Consider the following 22,002-nt stretch of genomic DNA (forward strand, 5'->3'; position numbering starts at 1 on the left):
AAAAAAAAATTTTGGATAGATTGGCACATATTTGAGAGGTACATGTGATATTTTGACGACGCAAGCATACAGCATATCACGATCAAATCTGGGGAACTGGCCATCTATCACCTCATACATGATCCTTCCTTTGTATTGAGAACATTCCAAATCTTCTCCTCCAGCTATTCAGAAATATACACTAACTTACTGTGAACCGTAGTCACTGTGACATGCTGTTGAACACTGGGCCTCGTTCCTTCTCCCTCACTGTATTTTGCACCCAATAACCAAATCTTGACTATTAGTTTCTTTTTTTCTTTTTTTCGAGACGGCGTCTTGCTCTGTCGCCCGTTCTGGAGTGCAGTGGTGTGATCTCTGCTCACTGCAAGCTTTGCCTCCTGGGTTCAAGCGATTCTCCTGCCTCACCATCCTGAGTAGCTGGGACTACAGGCGCCCGCCGCCGCACCCGGCTAATTTTTTGTATTTTTAGTAGAGACGGGGTTTCACCGTGCTAGCCAGGATGGTCTTGATCTCCTGATCTTGTGATCTGCCTGCCTCGGCCTCCCAAAGTGCTGGGATGACAGGCGTGAGCCACCGCGCCCAGCCAGCTATTATTTTCAAATAGATGAACGGAACTATTACCTATGGAAAGTCTACGTTGACAACTCTTTTGTACTATGATTACGGGGAGAAGGAAAGCGACACATGGGTCAGACGCTGGGCTGGGGGTTCTCATCTGCCTTAACCATGACAATAGTCCTAGGAAGGAAATAGTCCAGCGTTACAGATGTGGCCACTGAGACTCAGAGCATTCCAATCACTAGCCCAAGGTCCGCAGGAAATGGTGTGGCTGAGGGAACCCCAGCAGGCCTGCTTCAGATTCCATTGTCTTTCCCCTTAGCGTGCTGCGATGAGATGCCTGTCATTAATATCAAGCTCTAAAACACAGATATCAGATAATCAGATCTAAAATACAGATTCAAATCCTGTATTTGTTGGAGTACAGCAGCACGAGCTTGGCTCACTGCAACCTCTGCCTCCTGGGTTCAAGTGATTCTCATGCCTCAGCATGAGGATTTGAATTTTTGTTTGTATGTGAGGCATGTTTTCCTATTATTCTGAGATGTTCTGCTGTCCTTTAAACATTCCTTTCTCTCTCTCTTTTTTTTTTTTTTGAGATGGTGTCTCACTCTGTCACCCAGGCTGGAGTGCAATGGCATGATCTCAGCTCACTGCAGCCTCAAGCCACCCAAGTAGCTGGGATTACATGGTGTGCGCCACCATGCCTGGCTAATTTTTGTATTTTTAGTAGAGATGGAGTTTTGCCACGTTGGCCAGGCTAGTCTCGAACTCCTGACCTCAAGTAATCCACCTACCTCGGCCTCCCAAAGTGTTGGAATTCCAGGTGTGAGCTACTGCGCCCGGTCATCCAGTATCTATTTTTTTTTTTTTTTTTTTTTTTGAGACAGAATCTCACTCTGCCACCCAGGCTGGAGTACAGTGGCGCGCTCTTGGCTCACTGCAACCTCCACCTCCTGGGTTCAAGTGATTCTCATGCCTCAGCTGCTCGAGTAGCTGAGACCACAGGCATGCGCCACCATGCCAACCTAATTTTTTTTTTTTTTTGTTATTTTAGTAGAGACAGGGTTTCGCCCCGTTGGCCAGGCTGGTCTTGAACTCCTGACCTCAAGTGATCTGCCCGCCTTGGTTTCCCAAAGTGCTGGGATTACAGGCATGAGCCACCACGCCTGGCCATCCAGTGTCTATTTTTAATGTGTGTGGATATTTATTGACACACTGATGACATCAGAAAAAGACAAACAGGAAAAGGCCTCATTACGGATCGATGAGAATGATTAAATTATGGCACAGGCATCATTTAGAACACAGTGTGAAGGGAACTGAAAAGAACAACAGCGATTTCCATGTGCTCTAATACGAAACAACTCTAAGACACAGCACAAGAAAAACCGAGGTACAGAGCGGGATGCACCAAGCTGCCACGGGTGACTTTTAAGTGGAGAGAAACACCTGAGAATAATGCGTATGTATGCATGAAATGTATCTGGAAAGGCTTTTATGAAACAGTGACAGGTTGCTTGGAAAAGAGAATTGAAAGACTTGGGGATAGGTGTGAGAAAAATATGGAAGGTATTATTCTAGTCCAAGAGGAAAGTACTTCTTGAATATTCGAATAAACACTTATTCAAAGGATAAAACACTATCAATAGCGAAAAGAAGCCTGGCCCACATGGTGAAACCCCATCTCTACTAAAAACACACACAAAAAATTAGCCGGGCATGCTGGTGTGCACCTGTGGTCGCAGCTACTTGGGAGACTGAGGCATGAGAATCACTTGAACCCAGGAAGCAGAGGTTGCAGTGAGCTGAGATTGTTCCGCTGTACTCCAGCCCAGGTGATAGAGCAAGACTCTGACTCAAAAATTAAAAAAAAAGAAGATACTGGAGAGATTTGCCATGTCCGTGAAGCAGAAGATTTAATATTATTAAGGCCTCAGTTCTCCTCAAACTCATCTATGGACGCAATGTAATTTCAGTCACATCCCAGAAGGCATTTTCCCCCAGAAACTGACAAGCAAGTTTTAACATTTAAACGGAAACCTAAAGGACCTAGAGTAACCAAAATAAGTTTGTAAAACAACATCAAAGACTCAGACTATCTGATTTTAAGATTTTCCGTAAAGCTCTAGTTAGAAAGACAATGTGGTATTAGTGAAAGAATGACAAAAAGATCAACGGAACAGAATCGAGAGTCCGGAAGCAGACACACACACACACGCACACACGCACGCAGCGCAGCGCACACACACCACAACACACGACGCACCACACGGCACAGACACAGAGCAGCACGCACGGACACACACAGAAACGCCAACAAGGAACGCAGAAGACGAGACCACCGCACACACACACGCAGGCACACACACGCGCACACACCACCACACGCACGCACACACACACGCGCGCACGCAACGCACACACACACGCACGACAACGCACGCGCACACGGCACCGCACGCCACACAAACGCACAACACGCACCAACGCACACACACGCGCACGCACACACACACGCACGCAACGCACACACGAACACACCACGCAACCACACAACATGCGCACACACAGCACACACACACGCGCGCACAACGCCCACGGCAACACAGCGCCACACACCACTGCACGCGCACACACACGCACCACCACACACACGCACGCCACGCACGCACACACACGCGCGCCACACACAACACACAGCACGCACGCACCAGCCACACACACGCACGAACACACGCCGCACGCGCAACACACACGCACCTACACACGCACACACGCCAACGCACGCACACACCAACGCGTCAACACACCGACACGCCACACCACGCCACGCAACAACACCACGCAACAACGCACACACACACACACGCACAAACACACGCACACGCACACCACACACACACCGCACACACAATAATCAATGGGATCCTTTTGGACAAAGGTGTCACAGGATTTCAGCAGGAAAAGACATTCCAAACAAGCGGTGCTGGGACATTAGAGAGAGACACACAAACCTGCGCCTGGACCCCACTCATACACAAACAAAAGTGAAACTTGAAATGGACCAGATGCCTAAATGCAAGAACCTAGAAAACTTAGTGGAAAACTTGGGAGAATCTTCGTGACCCTTAGAGAGTTTTTTTTCTTTTTTTTTTTTTGAGATTGGAGTCATTGCTTCCATGTTCGCCCAGGCCTGGAGTGCAGTGGCCCCGCGATCTCGGCTCACCTGCAAACTCCTGCCTGCCTGGGTTCAAGCCGGTTTTTTTTTTTTTTTTTTTTTCTCTGCCTCCACCAATCCTAGTTTGCTGGGATTCAGGTGTGGAGCCACCACGCCCAAGGCCCAGAACTTCTTCCCCTCCCCTCCCCTCCCTTACTCCCTTCCCTTCCTTTCCTTTTCTTTTCTTTTTCGAGGTGGAGTCTTGCTCTGTCCCCTGGCTGGAGTGCAGTGCAACGAATCTCAGCTCGCTGCAAGCGTCCACCTCCCTGGGTTCATGTCATTCTCCTGCCTCAGCCACCAACATCTGCTAATGGCTATATTCATGGCTAAAAAAATTAAGATGCTAGTAATATCAAATGTTAAAGCTGAGGAAACGTGGGCAACTGGACCTCATAAACTGCTGGAGAAAATGGCAAATTGGAACAGTACTGGGAAAACATTGCAGCAGTTGTTTTCTTGTTTGTTTTTGAAGAATGGAGTCTCGCGTGTCACCCAGGCTGGAGTGCAGTGGTGCATCTTGGGCTTCAACTGCAACCTCCCACTCCAAGGCTCAAGCAATCTCCTCCTGGCCTTCAGCCACCCTGAGTAGCGGGAAAATTACAGGCATGTGCCACCATACCTGGTAATTTTTTGTATTTTTGGTAGAAGATGGGGTTTTGCCATGCTGCCCAGCTGGTCTCAAACTCTGAGCTCAAACCATCTGCCCTCAGCCTCCCAAACTGCTGGATTAAAGGGTGGAGCCCCCGGCTGCAAAAGCACTTGGTTATAAAGTAAAATGCAACATTGAGCTGGAACCTTCAACTTCTAGTACAGGCCAAACCTTGGAGATTACTGCGGGTTCAGTTGCAGCCACCAACAATTAAGCAAGTATCACAAGTAAAGGCAAAGTTCACGACCAATCATTTTCGGTTCCCCAGTGGCATACAGCTGGGCGCGGTGGCCCACACCTGTAATCCCCCAGCATTTTAGGCCAGGTGGCGATTACCTGGGTCAGGAGTCGAGACCAGCCCTGCGCACATGGTGAAACCCCAAATTTCTACTAAAAAATACAAAAATTAACCAGGTGTAAAAGCGGTGGCACCTTAATCCCATGCTACTGAGGAGGCCTGAGGTTAGGAGAATCCCTTGAACCCAGGAGGCAAGAGGTCTGCAAGTGAGCTGAAGAATCACACCACTGCACTTCCAGCCTAGGTACAGAACGAGACTCCATTTTAAAAAAGAAAAGAAGGCGCCCGGGCCGTGGCCAAGGCCTGTTAATCCCCCAGCACTTTTGGGAGGCCGAGACGGGCGGAATCAACGAAGGTCAGGAGATCGAGAAACCATCCTGGGCTAACACGGTGAAACCCGTCGCTACTAAAAAATACAAAAAAACTACAGCCGGCGCGGTGGCGGCGCCTGTATATCCCAGCCCTCTTCAAAGGAGGCCTGAGGCCAGGAGAAATGCGATAAACCCGGAGGCCGGAGCTTGCAGTGAGCTGAGATCCGCCAACTGCACTCCAGCCCTGAGCGACAGAGCGAACCTTCCGCCTCAAAAAAAAAAAAAGAAAAAGAAAAACTTCATTGCTAAAAAATGCTAACAATCACCTGAGCCTTTATCAAGTCATACTTGATAAAGTATGCTGGTAGAGGGTCTTGCATTGGTGTTGCTGGCTGCTGGCTGATTAGGGTGCTGGTTGCTGAAGGCTGGGGTGACTGTGGCAATTTTTTTTTTTTTTTTTTGAGACAGTGTCTGGCTCTGGTTCTGCCACCCAGGCCGGAGTGCAGTGGTGTGATCTTGGCTCACTGCAACCTCAGCCTCCTGGGCTCAAGCCACCTCCTCTCTCAGCCTTTCGAGTAGCTGGGACTACAGGTGCACACCACCCTACCTGGCTAATATTTGTATTTTTTGTAGAAATGAGGTCTCACCATGTTGCCCAGGCTGGTCTCCAATTCCTGAGCTCAAGTAATCCGCCTGCCTTGGCCTCCCAAAGTGTTGGGATTACAGGTATGAGTCACCCCACCTGGACAGCAATTTCTTAAAATAAGACAACAATGAAGTTGGTCACATGGATTGATTGACTCTTCTTTTATGACGGATTTCTCTGTTGTATGTGATGCTGTTTGACAGGATTTTACCCAGGCAAGACCTTCCTGCAAAACTGGAGTCAATCCTCTCAAACCCTGTTGCTGCTTTATCAACCAAGTTCATGGAATATTCTAAATTCTGTGTGTGTGTGTGTGTGTGTGTTTGAGACGGAGTCTCGCTCTGTCGCCCAGGCTGGAGTGCAGTGGCACGATCTCAGCTCACTGCAATTTCCGCCTCCCGGGTTCATGCCATTCTCCTGCCTCAGCCTCCTGCGTAGCTGGGACTACAGGCGCCGCCACCACACCTGGCTAATTTTTTTGTGTGTGTTTTTAGTAGAGACGTGGTTTCACCGTGTTAGCTAGAATGGTCTCGATCTCCTGACCTCACGATCCACCCACCTTGGCCTCCCGAAGTGCTGGGATTACAGGCGTGAGCCACCATGCCCACCCAGAATATTCTAAATTCTTTGTTAATTCAACAATGCACATGGCATCTTCACAGGAGCAGATTCCACCTCAAGAAACCGCTTTCTTTGCTCATCCATAACAAGCAACTCCTGGTCCATTAAAGTTTGATCATGTGAACGCAACAATTCCATCCCATCTCAGCTCTACTTCTCATTCTAGCTCTTGCTGTTTCCACCACATTGGCAGTGACTTTCTGCACTGAAGTCGTGAACCCTCAAAGTCATCCACAGAGGTTACAATCACTTCTGTTAATGTCGATATTAGGTTGGTGCAAAAGTAATTGCGGTTTTGCCATTAAAAGTTATATTTTGGGGCTGGGCGCGGTGCCTCATGCCTGTAATCTCAGCACTTTGGGAGGCTGAGGCGGGCAGATCACTTGAGGTCAGGAGTTCGAGACCAGCCTGGCTAACATGATAAAACCCTGTCTCTACTAAAAATACAAAAATTAGCTGGGCGTTTGGCCTCAGCAGTGACCACCACGCAGCGATCACCCCTGTCTCCACCCCACAGCGACCACCCCGCAGCGACCACCCCTGCCTCCACCCCGCAGCGACCACCCTGCAGCGACCACCCTGCCTCCATCCTCTGAGCTTTGCATGTTCCACTAACCCTGGGCGGGCGGCAGATGGAGGTGTCAGGCTGCTGGCGCCTCTGCAAGGGCAGAACACTAACCTGACCGTGGGTGGGGCCTTGTGGATTTGCCCCCAGCAAAAGCAATTCCAACATTAAAAAAAAAAAAATTGCTGGGTGTAGTGACAGGCACCTGTAATCTTAGCTACTTAGGAGGCTAAGGCAGGAGAATTGCTTGAACCCGGGAGGTGGACTTTGCAGTGAGCTGAGATTGTGCCACTGCACTCCAGCCTGGGCAACAAGAAAGAAACTCCATCTCAAAAAAAAAAAAAAAAACCCAAAAAAGTAATATTTTGGGCCGGGCACGGTGGCTCATGCCTGTCATTCCAGCACTTTGGGAGGCCAAGGCGAGTGGATCACTTGAGGTTGGGAGTTCAAGACCAGCCTGGCCAACAGGGTTGAAAAATTACTAAAAATACAAAAAATACAAAAAATTAGCCAGTCTCTACTAAAAGTACAAAAAATTAGCCAGGTGTGGTGGTAAGGACCTGTAATCCCAGCTACTCAGAAGTCTGAGGCAAGAGAGTTACTGGAATCTGGGAGGCAGAGGCTGCAGTGAGCCAAGATCGTACCACAGCACTCCAGCCTGGGCAACAGAGCAAGGCTCCATCTCAAAAAAACCAAAAGCAATATTTTGACCTCCTCCCATGAATCGTGAATATCCTTAATGTTATCTAGGATGGTGAGTCTGTTCCAGAAGGTTTTCAATTTACTTTGCTCAGATCCATCAGAGCAATCACTATCTATGACAGCTAGAGCTTTACAGAATGTATTACGGCAATGATAAGACTTGAAGGTTGAAATTACTCCTCGACCCATGGGTTGCAGAATAAATGCTGTGTTACAGGTGCGGAAACAATGTTCATCTCCTTGCACAGCTCCAGCTCCATCAAAACTCTTGGGTGACCAGGTGCATTTTCTTTCTTTCTTTTTTTCGGTTTTAGAGACAGGGTCTTGCTATGTTGCCCAGGCTGGTCTAGAACTCTTGGCCTCAAGCAATTCTCTCACCTTGACTTCCCAAAGTGCTCGGATTACTTGAGCTACCATGCCCACCAGGTGCATTTTCTTTTTTCTTTTTTTTTCTTTTTCTTTTTTGAGACAGAGTCTCACTCTGTTGCCCAGGCTGGAGTGCAGTGTTGCGATCTCGGCTCACTGTAAGCTCCGTCTCCTGGGTTCATGCCATTCTCCTGCCTCAGCCTCCCGAGTAGCTGGGACTACAGGTGCCCATCACCATGCCCAGCTAATTTTTTGTATTTTTAGTAGAGACGGGGTTTCACCATGTTAGCCATGATGGTGTCCATCACCTGACCTCGTGATCCACCCGCCTCAGCCTCCCAAAGTGCTGGGATTCCATGTGTGAGCCCCTGTGCCCGGCCAGAAGGTTTGATCTTCTATCTACACCACCTGAACTTTCTCCAGATGAGCAATGAGGCTGCTTCCCTTTCTTTTGTGTGTTCATTACAGCAGCACTTTACATTTCCTTCAAAAACTTTTCCTTTGTGTTCACAACTTGGCTAACCCTTCTGTGCAAGAGGCCTAGCTTTTGGCTTATCTCAGCTTTTGACATGCCTTCCTCAGGAAGCTTAATCATTTCTAACTTTTGATTTAAAGTGAGAGGCGCCCAGGAGCGATGGCTCATGCCTGTAATCCCAACACTTTGGGAAGCCAAGGCGGGCGGATCATTTGAGGTCAGGAGTTTGAGACCAGCCTGGTGAAACTCCGTCTCTACTGAAATACAAAAATTAGCCAGGCGTGGTGGTGGGCGCCTGCAATCTCAGCTACTTGGGGGGCTGAGGCAGGAGAATCGCTTGAACCTGGGAGGCGGAGGTTGTAGTGAGCTGAGATTGTGCCACTGCACTCCAGCCTGGGCGACAGACTAAAATAAATAAATAAAATAAAAATAAAGTGAGAGGCATGAGACTTTTCCTCTCACTTGAGCACTTAGTGGCCATTGTAGGCCTAACTTCAATATTGTTGAGTCTTGGAGAATAGGGAGGCCCAAGGAGAGGGAGAGAGATGGAAGAACGCTGACCAGTGGAGCAGTCAGTACACACACGTCTTAAGTTTGCTGTCTTAAATGGGGGCAGTCCGTGACTTTGCCGAAAACCAATTACAATAGTTAATGTCAAAGGTCACTGATCACAGATCACCATACCAGGCAATGACAATGAAAAAATTTGAAATATGCAAACGACCAACACGTGGTGCAGAGGCAGGAACGGAGCACAGGCCGCTGGAGAAACGGTGCCGACGGACTTGCTCCACACGGAGCTGCCATCAACCTTCAATTTGTAAAAAATGCGATTCCTGTCATCCCAGCACTGTGGGAGGCCAAGGTGGGCGGATCACGAGGTCAGGAGATCGAGATCATCCTGGCTGACACGGTGAAACCACGTCTCTACTAAAAAATACAAAAAATTAGCCGGGCGTGGTGGCAGGTGCCTGTAGTTCCAGCTACTCGGGATGCTGAGGCAGGAAAATCGCTTGACCAGGGAGGCAGGGGTTGCAGTGAGCTGCAGTCACTCCAGTGCTCTCCAGCCTGGGCGACAGAGTGAAACTCTGTCTCAAACAAAAGCAATTCCACGTAGTAGGAGAAGGCGAGACACACTGAAACGAGATGCGCCTCTATTTACCCAAGAGAAACGGAAACAGGTAACCATACAAAGATCTGTTCAGAACAGTCACAGCAGCTTTCTTCATGGTATTCCAAAGGTAAAAGCCAAATGTCCATCAGTTGGTGGATGGACAAATACATCTGATGTATCCATGCAAGGGAATACTATTCAACAATAAATAGGAACAGACTACTGATCTTGCAACATGGGTGGGTCTCAAAAGCATGATGCCAAGTGGAAGAAGCCAGACAAGAAAAGCTACAGACTGTGCGATTCCATTTATATGACATTCTAGAAATGGCAGAGCTATAGGCACAGAAGGCGGCACAGCGGTTGCCAGGGCTGGAGGTATGCAATTTTGTACATAAATTATCCCCAGTAATCCTGACTTCAAGTAAATAAGTTACTCATTTTCTTTTTTTAGGAAGGAGTAGCCTTATAAATATCTACATTTGACAATAAAAATAAGATGTCTAATTTAAAAAGATACACTCACAAACTGTTTGACAGAACTCCTAACATGCCGGCGGGGACTGGGGGAGGAAACGTGTGCCTGAGAGTGCGCGGACATGCTAACGAGTCTCCTTGTCACAAAAGCAGAAAGATGATGGTATTTTAAAATCCTTTTCTCTGTTTTTCAAATGTCCTGTAACGCAATCACTTATCCTTGATAAGGATTTTTTTTTTTTTAATTGCACTTTAAAAACTCCGTAGATTAGCAGGCACCAATAGAAAGTACAGGTTCTCGTCAGCTTACGGTGGGGGTGCAGCCCGGCAAACCCGACATAAGTTGAAAATACCCTAAGTCCAAAATGCAGGCTGCGTGCGGTGGCTCACGCCTGCAATCCCAGCACTTTCAGAGACCAAGGGGGCAGATCACCTGAGGTCAGGAGTTCAAGACCAGCCTGGCCAACATGGTGAAACCCCGTCTCTTTTAAAAATACTAAATTAGCTGGGCATGGTGGTGGTGCATGTCTGTAATCCCAGTTAGCTGAGAGGTTGAGGCAGGAGAATCGCCTGAACCCAGGAGGTGGAGGTTGCAGTGAGCTGAGATTGAGCCATTGCACTCCAGCCTGGGCGACAAGAGTGAAACTTCATCTCAAACAAACAAACAAAAAACCCAAAATGCACTTCCTGCAGATTGCCTGCCAGGCGCCCCAGCTCAGCCCAGCCTCCCTCAAACATGCTCAGGACACTCCCATGAGCCTACAGGTGGCAAAATCATCTCCTACAAAGCCTGTTTGATAACAAAGTGTTGGGCATCCATGTAATTTATTGAATACCGTGCTGAAAACCGGGAGGTTGTGTGGGACTCGAAGCCCAGTTTCTGTTGCCTGCCTGTTGCTTTAATACCATGGTAAAGTCTAAAAATCGTTAAGTCAGGGACTGTCTGTGAACGAAACAAAAAGAACATGTGGAATCTAGAATATGGCCCAGGTGTTGGGCCCTGGGCCTCTGAGGATGAAGCAGGGAACGCAGGAGGTGTCCAGCAGCCTGTGGTCAAGGCCGGGTTCTCTCCCAGGACGCTGCCCACAGCTTTTGTCCTCGGGTTGGCCTGCCTGGCAGCCGTGGCCACAGCTGAGGGCCTGGGAGGAGGCTGCGAGGCAGTGTGGCTGACCGATCCACATCTCAGGGTAAAGGGGCTGTGGCCGCGGGCCAAGACCTGTCTGCCCCTGTATTTCCTGCCAGGAAATAGGACAAAGGCAGGTAAGAAGACGGTGTTTTTGGCTCCAAGTCCCAAGGGCGTGTGAATTCTGATTAGGTTATCTGTCCCCAAGTTCAGTACAGTCCAGGCTTTGTTTTCTGAGAGTGAAAGTGAGCCATTTCCCTGCATACGTGATGGGAAGGGGCTGACCGTGGGCGCCTCGTGGTTATCCACCTAGCTTTGGGACCCATGTTGGATTCCATGGACCGCCGTGGTCTTTGGAGGGTTGGTGTGGTGGGGCCGGTCTGGTCTCGAGGGTCATACATGGCTCCTTCAGGACTTCTGGCTGCTGGGCAGGGCAGTGTCCTGCTCCCACAGGCAGGCCAAGATGGACAGGGGATGTGCTCACAAGCATGGTCATTACCCGGTGGGAAGGAGGGACGGGACACTTTGAGCTACCACAGCAGTCCTGACGGGCCTCACCCATGTCCCTGTGTCTGGGGACATTTATTTTTGTTTGTTTGTTTGTTTTTTGAGACAGGTTCTGACTCTGTTGCCCAGGCTGGAGGGCAGTGGCACCATCTCGGCTTACTGCAGCCTCGACCTCCTGGGCTCAAGCAGTCCTCCCACCCAGCCTCCTGAATAGCTGGGACTACAGGTCTACAGGTGCACACCATCATGCCCAGCTAATTAAAAAATTTTTGAGACACAGGGTCTTGCTCTGTTGCCCGCGCTGGAGTGCAGTAGTGCAATCACAGTTCACTGCAGCCTCAAATTCCTAAACTCAAGTGATCATCCTGCTTCTACCTCTCAAGGAGATGAGACCACAGGCACACACCACCACACCTGACTATTTTTAATGTTTTATTTTAGAGACAAGTTCTTACTATGTTGCCCAGGCTGGTCTTGAACTCCTGGGCTCAAGGGATCCTCTTGCCTCAGTCTCCCAAAGCACTGGGATTACAGATAGGAGCCACTATGCCCGCCCATGGGGGCACATTTCTAATGGGGTTGTTACTCTGCCTTTGGTCTGTGGCCTCAGGTCTGCTGGGTCACCAGTGTCCTTGGGTATATGGGGCGTTGGTGGTGACTGGGCCCCACCTGCCAGATCCCCAGGCTAGAAGGAGGCCTGCTGGGGACACTGTGGCAATGCCCACACCCAACCCATCCCACACTGCCTTCCACTCCTTTCTCCTCCATCAACTGGGGGCAAGGACAGTGTTCCCTTTGATGGGCTACACCAGACCGAGCTGAGCCTGGGGCCTGTCACCCAGGAAACAGTGAAACTGCCGGCTTGTTGACTGGCTCTAATTCTGCATTCAGTCTTTCTCCATCCTGTCCTCCCTCCCTAGGGCAGGCTCCAGCACTTCACACCAAGGGGAAGTGCCTTTGAGGAGTCGTCTCTGCCATCATCAGGATTGAGGGAAAAGTAAGTCTAGGAGATTAGAGCAAGCCCTCAGTTTTCTTTCTTTCCTTCTTTTTTTTTGAGACTAAGTCTCGTTCTGTCGCCCAGGCTGGAGTGCAGTGGCGCCATCTCGGCTCACTGCCACCTCCACCTCCCGGGTTCAAGTGATTCTCCTGCCTCAGCCTCCTGAGTAGTTGGGACTACAGGTGCCCGCCACCACGCCTGAATGACTTTTTGTATATTTAGTAGAGACGGGGTTTCACCGTGTCAGCCAGGATGGTCTCGATCTCCTGACCTCGTGATCCACCCGCCTCGGCCTCCCAAAGAGCTGGGATTACAGGCGTGAGCCACCGTACCCGGCCCCTTCGGCTTCCTTAGGTTGACATAAACAGGAAACAGAATGACACGTTTCATGTTTCTCCTGAACTTTTATGACCGTGTGCAAAACCCCTGAAAAAACAGGGAAGACAGAAAAAAAAAAAAAAAAAGCCAAGACAAGCACAGCTTCTGAGCTAAGCTTGCAGCTTGTGTATGAGACACGTGGCCAAGATTATGGTTAGTGCCTCCTCCACCACAGCAACCCCCCACCAAGGACAGGGAAGTCAGACTGTCTTCTGTGCATTAGGTTGTAGACTCGACATCAGATGAAGAGAGACACGAAGGCATGGGAAAAGAGAAAGGGTGAGGTTTGGCTGGAACCTAATCAAAGGTATTAACTTATCTGAAAAAATGCCACGGGCGTCAGGAGGGAGGAGGGGTGGGGAATGGAATGGAGAAAGCAGCCAAGGTCAGGGTGAGGGTTGCTCGGGGGACACCTCCCGCCCATGTGGTTGGACTGGCCATGAACTTCAGGGAGGAAGCAGGAAGCAGGCAGGGCTGGGGCCCAGGCATTCTGCCCTTTAGCGGGTCCCTGAGCATGGGTCTGTGTCATCAATTCCTGTGTCCTCCTCCCCCACAGATTAGAATCTGCTAGTCCAAGTGTGCAGCATTGGGTTCTTTGGTATTTATGTTCCTTTTTTTTGGCGCTATCTTGGCTCACTGCAAGCTCTGCCTCCTGAGTAGCTGGGACTACAGGTGCCCGCCACCGCGCCCAGCTAATTTTTTATATTTTTAGTAGAGACGGGGTTTCACCGTGTTGGCCAGGATGGTCTCGATCTCCTGACCTCGTGATCCGCCCGCCTCGGCCTCCCAAAGTGCTGGGGTTACAATCGTGAGCCACCGCGCCTGAATGGGCTGTTATTCTCAGTTACACGTCAGGTTCTGGTGAGCTCAATTCATGTAAACTAACTCCAGGACAAGTGTGTCTTCTCGGTTTGATGGCAAAACCAAGCTTCTGGGTCAGGGGGTCCTGCCCCACAGGGATCTTACAGGATGAAAGCTCCAGACACACCCAGACAGCCACCAGGGTACTGGCCTTGTATGCACCATCCTGACCATCAGCCAGGAATGTCACCATTTTCTAAGATGCTCTACAAATCTGAACATCTCAAGGTCAATATTTGAGGTATAGTTCAGTCACTGCACTCCTAGCTTGGAAGTCCTAAGCAATGCAATAATTTATTTCTGTAATAATGGCCCTGACCTATTAAACCTGTCTCCAAGTTGCTTCTTCAAATCTATTTGGGTGCAAATAGCAAATCTCTGCAATTACTTCTTACACTTCTCACAATGTCCTACACGGCCTGCACTTTTAAAAGATTGGCTGGGCGCAGTGGTTCTCTCCTATAATCCCAGCACTTTGGGAGGCCAAGGTGGGTGGATCACCTGAGGTCAAGAGTTCAAGACCAGCCTGGCCAACATGGTGAAACCCCCTCTCTACTAAAATACAAAAATTAGCTGGGGGTGGTGGTGCATGCCTGTAATCCCAGCTACTCTAGAGGCTGAGGCAGGAGAATCGCTTGAACCCAGGAGGCAGAGGCTGCAGTGAGCCAAGATGGCACCACTGCACTCTAGCCTGGGGGACAGAGAGAGACTCCATTGCAAAAACAATAAAAATAAAATAAATAGACGATGGGCCTCACTCCTCCACGGGGCCTTGGTGCACTGAGCTGCAGGTGAAGTCCGGAGCTCTCTCATTCGTGCAGTGTTTGTATGTGTACATATTTGGCTAAAATATTCACTCAACATTCTGTGCATGCATGTTTTATAAAACAAGATATCTATTTTTTTCATCGATCCGATTGGCACAGTCCTAAAGTGTGACAACATGCTGAGCTGTCAGGGGACTTTGAAACACTGCTGCCGGGGGTGTGACTGTCACAATCCTACTTAGCAATACCCGCTAGACCCAGACATTCCAGGCTTGATGGGTAATATAAAAAAAAATTAGGCCGGGCGTGGTGGCTCACGCCTGTAATCCCAGCACTTTGGGAGGCTGAGGCAGGCAGATCACCAGGTCAGGAGATCGAGACCATCCTGGCTAACACGGTGAAACCCCATCTATACTAAAAACACAAAAAATTAGCCGGGCATGGTGGCGGGCGCCTGTAGTCCCAGGCGCCTGTAGTCTCGGGAGGCTGAGGCAGGAGAATGGCGTGAACCCAGGAGGCGGAGCTTGCAGTGAGCTGAGATCACACCACTGCACTCCAGTCTGGGCGACAGAGCAAGGCTATGTCTCAAAAAAACAAAAAGTCATTTCCTTCACTCCCATGAGTCAACAATATAAAGCCAAAGGGAACATTGTGGTTTGATACAGGCGATGTTTGGTTGAAGCCTGGTTTCCCCTGTAAAGATGCAGGTAGAGGAACCGGAGCCAGCTGTGGCCGGGCAAGGGCCCCTCTTCCTGTGTCACCAGTTGCCTGCACACCAGGACGAGAGGACTTGGCCATCTGCCCACATGGGCGGCTTTTTCCTCCTGCCCCAATGCTAGGACTTAATACCTGACTGTTAATTACATTGCTCAGCTGCCTCGGGCCTTGAGAAAAGTCAAGACCGGCTTCTCTCTGAGCGTCCGGCACCTGGCCTGGCTCTCCAAGGCTCATGACCTGTGAACCCCGCAGCGTCCCCAGGGGAAGACGCCACCTCTGAGACGTTCCTGTGGTCCAGCTCTCCCCTGCATCCCAGACTAACCAGCGTCCTCTCTGTACACCGTCCTCATTGCCCTCAGAGACACGGCTTCCTTTTGGTTGCAAAACATTGTAAAAATCGTATTCGATCAGGTCTCCTCCTCCCTGGCCCACAGTCACCAGCACCTGCTCCCGCGACAAGCAAAGGCTCCTGGTTTTCTGGGATCCCTTCTCTAATTTCTGTGCAATCGCAAGAAAGCGTATGCATTCGTCCAGTCTTCCTTCCCTCTCGTGCTCCGTGGGAGCACACCACACACGCTGTTCTGCACCTCATTGCTTTTTCCACTTAACAGCGTGTGCTGGATCTCTTCCCAAGTCAAAATACAAACACCGCTCATTCCCGCCTTTCCACCACGTGGCATTCCACTGGGATACTTCTACGGGGAAGCTTTCTGCCCGGGGCACCGAGGGTGTTCCCGTTCCTTTGTTATTGTGGTGTTGCTGTAGATAACCAGGTCCAGGAATGCTATGCTCACTAGGATGCTATATAATTTGTTTAAAATTCAAGCAATTCTCTGCCTCAGCCTCCCGAGTAGCTGGGATTGCAGGTGCCCGCACCATGCCTGGTTAATTTTTGTATTTTTAGTAGAGACGAGGTTTTACTATCTTGGCCAGGCTGGTCTTGAACTCCTGGCCTCATGATCCACCTGCCTCGGCCTCCCAAAGTGTTGGGATTACAGGTGTGAGCCACCATGCCTGGCTGGAAATGAGTATGTTTAATCCAGCATTATTCATTTGAAAATGTTTTGGTCTAAAAACCTTTATATATTTTTTTTTTGAGATGGAGTCTTCCTCTGTCGCCCAGGCTGGAGTGCAGTGGCGAGATCTCAGCTCACTGCAAGCTCCGCCTCCCGGGTTCACGCCATTCTCCTGCCTCAGCCTCCCGAGTAGCTGGGACTACAGGCACCGCCACCACACCCGGCTGATTTTTTGTATTTTTAGTAGAGACGGCGTTTCACCGTGTTAGCCAGGATGGTCTCGATCTCCTGACCTCGTGATCCGCCTGTCTCGGCCTCCCAAAGCGCTGGGATGACAGGCGTGAGACACTGCGCTCGGCCGGAAATGAGTATGTTTAATCCAGCATTATCCATTTGAAAATGTTTTGGTCTAAAACTTTTAAAAACAAAACGGTTTCATTTTGTTTCTTTAGTCACAGGACCCAAAAGGAAACGCATCTCCTGGTTGTGTGACTGCTGCGGGCCGCCTGGCTGCGGGTGCTGTGGGACCAGCCTATCCCTCATTCCTTGGTCCAGCCTTTCTTGAGCGCTTGCTGTATGCCAGGCTCTGTGCTGGGCACAAGGGGTGGAGACTACGAAAGGTGGAGGCGAGGTTAAAGTCAGCGGGTGAGCCACGTGCCACCACAGTGCTCAGCTTTTGCTTTCTGGGTCCCGACACCTGGTCACCCTGGGTGGTTTTAGGAATGAAGGCAGCAGCTGTGTCTCCAACGCCCCGCCCCGAGCCACGCATCCATCCCCAGGAGTGACGGGATGCCTGGAGGAGGCCTCTTCCTCCCCTTCCTTCGGAGATTAAAACAGAGTTTCAGTTGGAATGCAGCCCTCAGGCAGAACAATCGGATGGGATGGGGTTTCCGCACTCAGGTGGTGATACCGCAAATCTAAGGGACATCTTTACCTCCCAAAGAGACCTTTCTCTTTACCCTGCTCTCTGTGTTTCTACTTAATCCTGCCAGGAAATCTGAGCAGAAAAGCCTCGCTCCTCCCCGTGCCGCAGTGTTGGAAAGGATTTAAGAATCGCTGAAATCTTATCAAACAATGAGGGAGCTTTCTGGATGGAAGCCTGGACCCGGGGCTCCAGGTGCACCCTCTGTCCCAGAGATCCGGTGGACCCAGAAGGAGGGGCGTAGGGTGGGCCTGCCACGGACCCCTGGGGTTCCCGCGTGTCCTCGCCGCCTGTGGCCCTGCAGTACCTGAGTGCCTCCAGCACTGCCCTGTGCGCCTCGTCACGGTGCTTCATGCCCACCAGGCTGGTGGCCCACTGCTGCAGGATGCGCCTCTTCTCCATGCAGATGGCATCGATCTCTGTGCAGGCCTGCAGCCAACAGGGGAGAGGGCAGGAACGGCTGTCTCATTTCATTTGCGAGCAAAGCCCAAGAACAGCAGAGCCTCGCATTCCCAAATCTTCCTCTTTTCCTTCTATCACCTGTACTTTCCTTGATCATGCATCCACAGAGGGCAAACAGAAGCCTGAATGTAGCTTTCAGGATAACCCGCACCTGCTTGGAGCCTTTGCTCAGGGCCTGTGGTGCTCGGTGCTTGGGAATGAGGAGGGGGAGGGAGGCAGGAGAGGGAGGAAGGGGAGGGAGGAGGGGAAGATGAAGGAGGGAGGAGGGAGGAGGGAGGAGAGGGAGGAGGGGAAAATGAAAGAGGGAGGAGGGGGAAGATAAAAGAGGGAAGGGGAGAGGGGAGAGGGAGGAGGGAGGGGAGAAGGGAGAAGAGGAGGGGAATCCTGGCCAGCATCCGTGAAACATCATTGTGGGGTTGGTGGTGTCACTGATTCGGGCTGAGGCCCTACAGGATGGGATGGGCCCAGCATCACTTCCTGTAGGGAGCCCATGATGGAAGGAGGTGTTTGTCTCAAGAATGACCAGGCCTGGATGCTCTCGTCCGGCCAGGAGAAGCAGGGCTGCCTAGACTGGGAATGAGGAGGCACAACCAGACAGTCAGGGGTGGGTAGGTCAGGCAGGCTGAGCGGAGGCTGGAAGTCTAGGGGCATTGTGGGGGCAGTGAGGGGCAACTGCAGTAAGGGCTTGGGCCCATGTAGGGGAGGGGCTTGAAAACGAGGTGGGTGGTTCAGGAATTTACTCCAAGGGCAAGGGGAGTTCCTTTATGCTCGGGGCACAGAGGTTAAGGCTGGTACAGTTGCCTGGGCTGAATCTCACCTGCTGTGCCTCAGTGTCCCCAGCTGTGATATAGGTACAAGAGTGGCACCTACGTCCCGGGGCTGTCGGGTCAAGTGAGTTGAGGCCTGCATGCCCAGCACGGCCTGGATCGTGGTCTTACTTTGAGTGGTGTTTGGGATTCTTGATGAGTCATCCCCTAATGCAAAGCATTGTGACTTTAGCAAGCCGGCGGCCTGAGTCAGCCAACTGGGGCATCCTGCAGAACGCCAAGTCCCAGAAGTGCCTGCACGCCGTGACACCCAGACAAGCTTGGCAGACAATGACTGAAGCCACAGTGCGTTAGCACATCACAGGGGAGCCGAGGGCCGCGCCAGGCATGAGAGAGGCCATCGCCCTGGAGAGACCACGCTTGGCTGTGAGGGTTTCTGAACCATCTATTCATTACGACATAACCTAAAATGGTGTGAATTAAGTACACCACGATGAGGGGACTGGTTTTTCCTCTCACAGACACTTACTTAGGATTATCGAGCAGCCTAGGAAGGGACATTGTGTACATCCAGGGACTGACTTCCCTTTTGTCTGGAGTATTTCCTTTCATTGTAGCTGACATGGTACAGCTGTCTCTCTCTGGGGTACCGAGTGATATTTCACCACTTGTGTACTGCTTGAATCAGGTAATTAGCATATCAGTCACCTCCAGCAATTGTTATTTCTTTGAGTTGGAAACATTCAAAATCCTCTCTTCTAGCTATCTGAAAATGTACAACACATTCTTGTTAACTAGGCTGGGTGCGGCGGCTCATGCCTGTAATCCCGGCACTTAGGGAGGCTGAGGCAGACGGATCACCTGAGGTCAGGAGTCTGAGACCAGCCTGACCATGGGGTGCAGGTGTCTCTTGGATGCACGGACTCCCTTTCCTTTGGATAAATGCCCAGTTGTGGGACTGCTGGGTCACAGTTTTGTACTGGGGTAAGTTATTCACGAAGGAGGCTGCTCTGTGCTATTGGGCAGTGGGAGCTGGTCCAGGCAGCAGGTGGGCACCCAAATCCAGCCAGGATACACCTTAAACCGAGCCTGTGCAGGGCCTCCCCATGGTGTCCCCAAGGCTGCCGGCCACGGCCTGGTTGACCGAGGTGCAGGTCAAGGCATAAAGATGGAAAGATGGCTGCTGGGCTTTATCACCTGTGCCTTTAGACCTCAGTTTTTCACAAAGGCAAATGTTCAGCCAATGTGAATAGAATGTGCAAATAAGCAAAAAGAAAATGAAAATGCCAGTAATCCTACCACTTAGAGATAACCATTTCCAACTTCTCACCCCTGTGATTGTGTGTGTGTGAAATCAAATTCTATATATTGTTTCATAAGCTATTACATTTTTTTTTTGAGACTCTCGTCACCCAGGCTGGAGGGCAATGGCACGATCTTGGCTCACTGCAATTTCCGCCTCCGAGTTCAAGCAATCCTTCTGTCTCAGGCTCCCGAATAGCTGCAATTGTAGGCATTCACCACCACACCTGGCTAATTTTCATATTTTTAGTAGAGACGGGGGTTTCACCATGTTGGCCAGGCTGGTCTCGAACTCCTGACCCTTAGGTGATCCGCCCACCTCGGTCTCCCAGAGTACTAGGATTACAGGCGTGAGCCACCATGCCCAGCCATATTAAAAATTAATGCATTGTGCCAGGTGCAGGTGTGTTGTGCCAGTGCTGCCCATAATCCCAGCACTTTGGGAGGTTGAGGCAGCGGGATTGCTTGAGGCCAGGAGTTCCCAACCAGTCTGGGCAACAAAAAGAAACCCCGTCTCTACAAAAATAATAATAATAATAAAAAAATTAGCAGGATGTAGTGCCATGTGCCTGTAGCCCTACCTACTTGAGAGGCTGAGGTGGAAGGATTGCTTGGACCCAGAAGTTTGAGGCTACAGTGATGGCCCCAGTGCACTCCAGCCTGGGTGACAGAGTGAGACTTTGTCTCCAAACAATGAAAGTAAGAAATTAATATTGAGACAGGTTTCCATGTCAGTAGAGCTCTTTTTGGTGGGGTGTATTCTGATGCACAGGTGTATGAAAATGGGCTTCACTAACATCCTCTTCTTGGGGTCTTTCTTTCCGATGACACAGAACACGGTGATGCGCACCATCTCCCCCATGAGTCTCTGTTCATTGTGTTTATTTATTTGGAGACAGGGGTTTCGCTCTGTCGCCCAGGCTGGAGTGCAGTGGTGCAATCTTAGCTCACTGCAGCCCTGACCTCCTGGGCACAAGTGATCCTCCTGCTTCAGCCTCCTGAGTAGCTGGGACTACAGGTGGCTTTACTGCTTTTAACATACAAAAATGGTATCTGCGTACATCTTTGCTAGGTTCCTTGGAATGGAGTCTAAGCAATGGCAGGGTGTGGGGTTAGGGTTAGGGTTAGGGTTAGGGTTAGGGTTAGGGTTAGGGAGGGAGTGGCTGCATATGACCATATTGCCCTGGATAAAGATCTTGATAAAGATAAAGGCCAATCTGTATTTTCATGGTCAACAGCAGGGAGGGCTCATCTCTCCTTATCTTTGCCAACTCCGTAGGGGACTCCCTGTCCTTTGGTTACTTGTGACTTCACTCGATGAACGGGGGGCCTGCTGTTGCCCCCACACTGTTCCGGGTGCTGGAAATGAGAAATGAACGAAGTGCGGGCGGCTCCCTTCCCTGGGGGAGTTGCATGGAGGAGAGGGCGGCAGGTGCAAAAGGAACCGCGTGGCCCACCTGCCTCTAGGGTGTGGAAGCACACAGGCGCGTCTCCTTGGCTTTCGGCATCTCTTCACATCCCTAGATTTACAAAAGGCTGTGAGTTGTCTTCTCCTGCCTGTCTCCCCGCCTTCGTCTGGTTTGTGGGGTCCTTAATCTACAAAGGTTTTGTTGAGGGTGTGATTGTCCTCCTAGTCTTTTGTTTTGTTTTGTTTTTTTGAGACGGATTCTGGCTCTGTCGCCCAGGCTGAAATGCAATGGCATGATCTCAGCTCACTGCAACCTCTGCCTCCTGGGTTCAAGCGATTCTCCTGTCTCAGCCTCCCAAGTAGCTGGGACCACAGGCACGCACCACCACGCCCAGCTAATGTTTGCATTTTCAGTAGAGATGGGGTTTTGCCATTAGGCCAGGCTGGTCTTGAACTCCTGACCTCAGGGGATCTGCCTGCCTCGGCCTCGCACAGTGCTGGGATTACAGGTGCGGGCCACCGTGCCCAGACCCTCCTGGTCTTTTCCTTTAAGGTTCCTGCTTTCGGTGTTATGCTTCGAAAGGCCTCCCCAGCCCAGGACTATATAAATATTTTCATTTGTTTTCGTCTGGCACATTTTCCCCCATTTAAATACTTGATTCCATCTGGAATTTATTTTAGCGTCTGGTATGAGGAAAAGATTTAATTTTTTCCCAAATGATTAACCAAATGTCCCGACATCATTGGATGCATAATTCATTGACTCTCTG

The 22,002-nt window shown here is 50.4% G+C and overlaps 1 protein-coding gene across 1 annotated transcript in view; it reads right to left on the reverse strand.

Annotated features, from left to right (window-relative positions):
• The window catches only part of CCDC40 (coiled-coil domain 40 molecular ruler complex subunit), a 68,265-nt gene that overhangs the window by 23,222 nt on the left and 23,041 nt on the right, over positions 1–22,002 (reverse strand). Inside the window, exon 10 of the mRNA XM_017879320.1 lies at positions 17,601–17,722. Coding sequence (XP_017734809.1) covers positions 17,601–17,722 — 122 coding nt within the window. The remainder of the gene's footprint in view (positions 1–17,600; positions 17,723–22,002) is intronic.

The sequence above is a fragment of the Rhinopithecus bieti genome, unplaced genomic scaffold (genome assembly GCF_001698545.2).
Source record: "Rhinopithecus bieti isolate Rb0 unplaced genomic scaffold, ASM169854v2 scaffold_9899, whole genome shotgun sequence".
In the NCBI taxonomy this organism is placed as follows: domain Eukaryota; kingdom Metazoa; phylum Chordata; class Mammalia; order Primates; family Cercopithecidae; genus Rhinopithecus; species Rhinopithecus bieti.